At 32.9% G+C, this 8,273-nt stretch overlaps 1 protein-coding gene and 1 long non-coding RNA gene across 2 annotated transcripts; both read right to left on the bottom strand.

Moving 5' to 3' along the window:
* Positions 1–672: 672 nt before the first annotated feature.
* On the bottom strand, positions 673–1,623 carry LOC141697429 (uncharacterized). Its single transcript, XR_012564712.1, has 3 exons — positions 1,556–1,623; positions 845–919; positions 673–764 (listed from the first exon to the last, which is right to left on the bottom strand). It is a non-coding gene; the product is annotated as an uncharacterized LOC141697429 (long non-coding RNA).
* A 5,845-nt stretch (positions 1,624–7,468) lies between these two features.
* On the bottom strand, positions 7,469–8,217 carry LOC141696196 (glutathione S-transferase T3-like). Its single transcript, XM_074500376.1, has 2 exons — positions 7,950–8,217; positions 7,469–7,842 (listed from the first exon to the last, which is right to left on the bottom strand). The coding sequence occupies exons 1-2, from the start codon at positions 8,215–8,217 to the stop codon at positions 7,469–7,471; spliced, it is 642 nt and encodes a 213-aa protein (XP_074356477.1).
* Between the last annotated feature and the right edge of the window lie 56 nt (positions 8,218–8,273).

Below are 8,273 nucleotides of genomic sequence, written 5' to 3'. Positions count from 1 at the left end.
CAGTACAACCTGTCTGTCTCGACAACAAATTGAAAAGGTTGGTGGACTGTTTTTGACCGATTTATTATTGCGTTCCTCATTTCACATGACAGCTTTACATTTTGAGCATATTTTGTCAGGTTTTCCAAGATCCATATAACCTTCCCACAGATCTGCAGTGCATGATAAAATAATAAAATAATATAGAGTTTACATAATCAATCAGTAATTAAATTTGATCATCCAAATATATCAATATTAGACTTGGTTTGGTTGCCTTGGTGTCATTCTCATCATCATGCACGTACTGTCCCCTTATTTCCGCATATAGTGTAACGTCACTGTAGTCTCAAATTATATACTAGTGATAAAAATAAATGAAAAAGAAACGGTGTGTCAGATTAGTTGCAAGTGATTATACATGTGTTGCCCGCGTCATTATTGTTACTTTCAAAGTACAGTTCTGAAGAAAGACAAAGTCACTTACATTCAAAGACTCAAAAAAGAATATTATTTTTTTACTTTCGGAAATGTGAGAATTATACCGTTATAATGTTGATTCTCAGTGCATGTCTGAGCATCTGCATTAAGATATTTAAAAAAATATCTTAATAACTTAGTAAATACTTAAAACCTGATTTAGTAAAAAAAATATTTACTAACCTAAATCAGGTTCTGCAGTTTCTGGAATTGGTTCTGTAAATTTTCCTCGTGAATCAGCTGCTTGTGTACTACAGTTGCCTTCGACACCATGATAGTGTAATGCCTTATTTTTTTGTTAGGTCCTATACGTGAATGAGCAATATTTAGAATTGTTTCCAATGACAAAATAATAGTAGCTGAGACTTGGATTTATTAAACTTACCTCGGACTTTCTTCTTCGTTCTTATTGAATCATCCATAGCATTGAACGAAGATATAAGATTTTTGACACCAGAACCTGAAATTTAACATTGACCAATACCTTATTTTAATTATAAATTATGTTGGTTGTTCGAAGCATCAAAACTCACCGAATTCCGATGGAAACCAAACTTCAAAATTAAAAAAGAATTTAATCAGATTGTATAAAAAAAAGTTTTACTTCTAAAGTAGATCTCCTTCCAAAAAGAAAAAAGTAGATTATTGACCTGGTCTTTTTATACCAAGCTGCTCTAACTCAGGAACCAAAACAGTAACATCATCAGATCTTTCACTTGTATAAGTATTGGTTACAGAAGTTCCATGAAAACTTTTGGTGTTAGTGGCAGCTGATTTCTGTTTTGAACTCAGTTGTATGTTTTTCGTCTGCGTGGTACATGAATTATACGGTGAACTTACAGGTGAAAGGTTTGTAATTAGTGACACTCTAAAGGCTGGTAACTAAAATAATGGTCATAAATCGGTGATACCACTTCTGTTGCTTAATATTCTTGTTATAGGAGTTTGTAACGGAATTCCTAAGAGGTAAAAAAGTTAAAACAATTGTATTCTATAATTTAGACATAGAATACATGTATTGATTTAATTATCTACAAAATACAATTTACACTCATAATTCAGGAATATTTGGTCTGGGACTTATTGTATCATGTACCTTGAGAAACTTCATCTGTTGTAATTGTTGATTTGGTTTGAGATTCAAACTGACTGGTTCCAATTGCTTTGGAATTGCTATCACTCATGCTTTCTTGGACAGAGGGTAAATGACGTCGCGTTACTCCTAGAAACAGAGATTTATAACAATTTTGAAATCATGTAATATAAATTATGACTTAGGATTGCAAATTCACAATACTTGTATGCAAAAAGGAAGGCGACAACGGAGCGAGTGGAACTCTTTTTTTATCTTTTGGTACATTCAAAATGCATAAAGGAAAATTAATTAGAGTCATGAACAAATACAGTGGTAAACGTGGACTGATAGCTTTCTTGGTCGCCGGATCTTAGAATACATACCTGAGCCATCTACCTTATTGGGTTCAATATGTCTTGAAATTTTTGATGAAGGCAGTTTGAAGAAGGTATTTTTGTTTGCTTGTGCTGAATTTGGTAACATGGATGTGTAATACATAATGTTGAATGAATATCAAAAGTTAATGAAAATTGAAAGTAAATGAACTGAAATACAGGCCAATAGTTAAACCGAGATACCTGAATTACCTGTTTTTTCATTCTGAACAGACCTTTTAATTGTTAACGCCGATAATTGGAAAGAAGGAGATTTGAGTGAGTCAACTGATTTTTTATTGTTAATTTGAGACTAGTAACGTTTATCGCTGGTTACTATACAGAATAAAATTAAAATCAAGAATAGAGAAAAAATCGGTGTCCAAGTTTAGGTCAAAATATATAGATGAAGATCATATTTCAATCATAATCGTACTCAGTGGAACCCGGTGTCCATGAATCGATGAAGTCGTTTTTGTATTAATACTATCAAGTGACACGTTTGGTGAGAAGAACACTCTAGACACACCTATAAACGTATATGAAAATGCCAAAATAAAAATATACACGTAAAGAAGTAAAAATTAAAACTATTAATAATGACTATATCTGGTTTCAAATTTAATACTTGGCTTTGTCAAATTAGAATCGAGGTTCTCCAAGTTAACATCATCAACAGATTAATATCCGGAAAGTAAGCTGATTAAACAAACCATTGTCAAAGAAGAAGGCGAGATCGGGCTAAGAGGAACTATTTCGACCTGCGTAAAACTCAAAACTATCTTTAATGTAATATTTTTGAATAATAAACCATGAACATAGAGAAGAACGGTAAATACCTCCGCCATCCATGATTTTTTGGCTTGTTGTTGAAGAATGCAAGATGGTGATTACCTATAAAAATTCCGAGGATTTGGAAATTGAAAATACATACATGCATACATGTATTTAAAACCGAAAAAAATCAAGAAATACATTGTATTGATTTAAAAAAAACAGTCAAGAATATTAGTCATGGAATAAGTTATTCAATGTGTATATGACAGACCTATAACCTGCAAAAGAAAAAAGAGGAACCGAGTTAGAACAATTGTGGGAGTATTACGCAGATTTAATACAGATTATGACATACAAATTAATACATATTAATTGTACTACATTATTCATCTTTTGGACTACAAAATTTAATACAGATTATGAAGAATTGAAAAAAGAAGCCAATGACACGGGAAATAGTATAATTAAACTTATCAGTTGGCAAAGATGAAGGCGAGACCGGAGACGAAATATTTTCCGACCTATGTAACAAAGAACACCATGAATAATTTATACTTTTTGAATCATTGTCCATTAACATAAAAGAGATGAACGATAATTACCTCCGCCGTCCATGATCTTTTGGTCATCTGTAGAAGAATGATGCAGAATACTAAGAATGGGTCGTGAGGTTTTGAAAATTGAACTGATTTGATGAGTAAAACTTGAAATCCTCCTAAAATTATGCATGTTTGAAAAACTGTTGGGTGCGTTGTTATGTGTGAAAGTGGGTAAAAACCGTGATCCCTTGAATAATCCAGTAGCAAAACGGGCATAGGTACGGGTTTTTTAAATTTGTATGGGAGATGTATATAGATGGGTCATGGATAGTGATCCAGAGTCCACGGGTTGATGTAAATATGGTAACATGGATATCCAACTTGGAATTCTTTGCTAGTAGGTTTTAAGAATATATAGATAATATTTCAAACCTATTAACAAGAATGTGAATAAATTTTTAATAATTTTTTGTACCAGAAATATATTTTTATACTAAAAATTCATTTTATTAGTGTTAACCAGAATATGATGATGCACATCGTCTTTATTATAATGCACTGCATTAACGTGGTTAATCCAAACCGCTCTAATATAACACCATATAGTAAAAAGTAAACATTGGTATTTAAAGCACTCGATTTTAAATTATACTCGTACAAATGGTGTCAAATATATAAGAGTTTCTTTACTATTCTTAATATTTTTGGCGAGTCCATGAGTTGACGAATGTAAGAATTCACTATAATGGAGTTTCTTCTTTCTATATAGGGTTGTCAAAAAAATTCAAAAAATCCGATATTCGTCCAAAAAATCCGCATTCGTATCTGAAATAAAGCGAATATTATTCGTATCCTAAATAAAGCGGATATTATCCGTATTCGAATCTGATGATTGCAAATACAGATATGTATATAGGTATATTTGTATCCAATAATATCTGAATCCGAATAAATCTATTTTATATTTAAATATTTCAATAATTTAAAATATATTATATTAAATTAATAGTGTGTTTATACGTGTATATATATATTAAATATTATGTTTATAAAATTTCATTGACATATAGAAAAAAATTATTTGAGTTCAACAATTTAAAGATAACAATTATACTGAAAAGATAAATAAAATTATTTTTTTTAAATTAAATATGATTAAATCATTTTATCTCTTATTTTAATTTTTTAAAATGAATTTTTAACTTTTACTATATTTTTTTACTTTTTTTTTCAATTTTTAATATAAAATAAAAAATCTGATTGAAAATCGGATTCAGATCCGGATATTATCCGTATCCGGATAGTATCCATCGAATCCGAATTCAGATATTATTCTTTAAATATTTCTGGATTCGGATATGGATACAAATATAGATTTTAGGATTCGGATCCGGATACGGATATATACAGATCCGTATTCGAATTATCCGTTTGACAACCATATTTCTATCTACTTTGTGAGTTAAGAAATTAAGTAATTTATTATTTAACTCTTTTCCTTCTAAGGTTAGATAAGTTTACTCATCTAAAATAAATTTACTACATTTTTCTCACTTAGAAGAGCATCTTTAATCATAGAAGGGTCACTTAAAAAAATAAGCTCTCCGACATAGCAAAAACTTTAGATATCCTGTATCTGGTCTTCTATATCTATTGAGTCCGTATGCATTAGATAAATCATCCACGTCAAATTTAATCCATTTAAACCTAAATCTACACATTAATACATACATATATTTATATAATATTTAATACACAAATATTAAAAATATTATTTTATATATTATATTTTTAATTTATATAATATTAAGTTTGAAAATACTGTTCTCTTATTAACAAACTTTATTAATTATTTTTAACATACAATATATATATATATGTATATATATATATGTATAAAAATATAATACAATTTATATTAGTACATTTTTATTAATTATATTTTTGTTATATTTATATGTTATTATATTTTCAGTTGTAATAATTATTAAATTGCAATTATATATTTTTTAATGTATTAAATTAAGTATTAACTAAAATTATTTTATTATTTAAAATTTCTATATACATACATATAAATATGAAAAATAGGAATAAAAAATTATTTTTGAATATAGCTAATGATTATAGCTAATACCACCGGAGTTAGAGGTGGCCATCCGTGCGGGTCGTGCAGTCCGGGCCGGGTTGTTAACGGGCTGTAACCGGAAAGAACAAACACTGAACCGGCACTTGAATCGAGCGAATCGGGCCGGGCTGTGCTTGAACTTACAGAAGGTAACTTGGGTTCGGCACTGAACTCGTGTGCGTGCCGGGCGATTCACGGGTTGACGGGTTGAAGGCACGCGGGCTCGCGGGTTGTGCGGGTTGAATGGTTGTTCAACTCGTTTTCTTTGTCCAACTTAAGTCTTCAACAATCATTCAAATATTATATTAGTAATTATTTCTCTCTCTATCACATCACATGTCAGCTGAACATTAAATCATTTCTCTAACAACTCGTTCATCCAAAAGCAAGAACAATATTCACCAGTTCAATTCTCAAATTACACCTCAACAAAATGCCCCGAAAGCTTCTTGAGCAACAACATTAGCAACTATACCAATGATACACAACCATTAGATCTCCTTACTCAACTACAATCCATTACTTATGTAAAATAGCCTCCAAATAGCCTCACAAATCAGATGATACAACCAGAATTTTGTAATGAATACGCGTCTTCCTCTTCATCTTCTTCACCTCCTGCGATTTTAAATGAAGGATGGGTGCCCTCCAGCTTTGGTTATAGTGTCGTTGGAGGAGTGTAACGTTAACTTGGATGTTAACGTTGCAACTGCAAGTACAGAGCACCAGAAAGTAACAAAACCCAGAAAGCATAGCAGAAACAAAACCCATAAAGCATGGCAGAAACAACCGGAATCCGTTGGCACGTGAGGCACACCCGCGGGCTCGTGCGGGCTGTTCGTATTGCATAGAACGTGCAGCTCATGCGGGCTTGGTTCGTGCGGGCTCGTGCGGGCTTGTGCGGTTCCGGGTTCTTAAAATTGAATTCGTACTCGGTTCATCTAATTTAGCGGGTTGGGCGGTTTTGAACCGGCCCGTTTGGTGCTGAATTTTTTCCGGGTTCCGTACGAGCCGGTCCCGAATGAGCGGTTCGAACCCGCATATTTGGCCGGCTCTAACCGGAGTGGAGTGCATGCTGGTTCAATAAAATTTTAGATATTAGATAGAGAAAACTGGACCCGAGGTTGTCCTCAGAGCAAGTGTAGTGGACAAGCCCAAGTCCACTGCCATTTCCTCCTTTTTGAAGCCAAGTAAGCAAAACATGGGCTTGGTAAGTTAAGTGGTCAACTAGCTCCAATGCAAAGCCCAAGTCCAACTTTTAGTAGGTCCTGTTTAATTATTATTTAATCAATTTTATATAATTTTTAGTTTGTAAAGGTGATAGGCCCTTTCTTCCTAATGCATCAACCCTCTGCTGAAAAAATGGATCAAAATTTGAAAGAGCATCCACAATTCGAAGGAACACGTGTCTTCCCATTCGAAACCATCGTCGGAATGTATCTAGAGGGTATATTGGATTTTGAGAAAAATGCTCTCTCCAAACGTTCATGACCCGCTTCACGATCTCTGCCTATCACTCGTTTAGTCGTGGTTGACGAGCCTTCTCCGTATATTTGGCTGAATAGCTCGAGGCGACGATCCTCCAGTGAATTATCAAAGAAAAACTCTTCAATAAATTCTTTAGACACATCAGAGCTCTCATCCATAGTATATATTTTGATTGTATTGTGAATGAAGAAAATGAGTTACAGACTATCACAAATAACAAACATGTTATATAGGAGATAAAAGGAATAAAAGGCAACGACTAGTTTCAACTGAAAATAAACAATAACTAAATTCCAACGGCTACTTCCAAATAGAAACAAACAAAAACTAGCTTCCAAGAACTTATTCCAAACAGAATCAAACATACAACTAGCTTCCAACAACTAATTCCAAATAAAAATAAACAAGCAACCAGTTTCCAATGGCTAGTTCCAACCGTGCCTTGTTTGACTTCCTCAATCATTTTGGCATGAATATCTCGTTGAGCCTTATTCATTATACTAGTATCAAGCATAAGAAGTTGCATATCTGATTCATTCTCTTTCCCAGCCTCCCCTTTTTTCTTAAGCTCATTGAACTCTGCCATTAGATCTAATCTCCTGCATGTACTAGCTTTTATTTCTTCATACTATTTTTTCTTAAGATTATTAAACTCTGCCTTTCCTTTCCCCTTCCTCTTAGCTGCTTTTGTACCATTAGGACGAACGGGTGATTCAACAACATTCTCATCTGTTGGTGTTTCATTCATCGATGATGAGTAGTTCCTAGAATCACTTAATTTAGTTTTCTTTGCACTTCCACTATTTGTTCCAATGCTTGTCTTTTTAGGTTGTCTCCACTTAGGATGTCTCTTTAGATCATTCCAATGCTTTTCAAAATTAGACTTCTTATTGTATTTATTTTTATGAAAATCATGAGCTGCCGCAATTTTGTTTTCCAAATTTGTACCACTCCCTATTTTTCGGACAACTTCCTCATAACACGCTCCATATTGCTGAGCCCCTTCATTTATTCGTTGCCACTTTTTTTGATAGCTATTACCCCTCTTTTGATAAGACCGGGATTACTTTCTTCACAATAATTACGAATTCGATCCCAAAATACTTCACCTTTTTTATCTGCCCCAATCAAGGGATCAATCGACACATTCAACCATGCGCTAATTAAGAGTTTATCTTCAGTCCAAGTCCACTGGGTTGCACCTCCTCGTGGGTCATCCAACTCATTGACGTCATCGTTTAGATAAATAATATTCGTAGTATCAAAAAAAGAATTTTGTGAGTATGGAGAATTTTGATTATTGGTTGCGGTTTGTTGATTTCCTAAATTTGGATGTGAAAAATTTGAACCGTATGAAAAATTGTGAATTTTGAGCATAGGGGTAAAAAGGATTAGGAAACGGGAATTGAGAATTTAGCATTTGAGGATTATAA

This window comes from Apium graveolens, chromosome 11 (assembly GCF_009905375.1).
Source record: "Apium graveolens cultivar Ventura chromosome 11, ASM990537v1, whole genome shotgun sequence".
Taxonomy (NCBI): domain Eukaryota; kingdom Viridiplantae; phylum Streptophyta; class Magnoliopsida; order Apiales; family Apiaceae; genus Apium; species Apium graveolens.
Note: the sequence above shows the minus strand (reverse complement) of the source record. Positions and strands in the feature narration are given on the sequence as shown.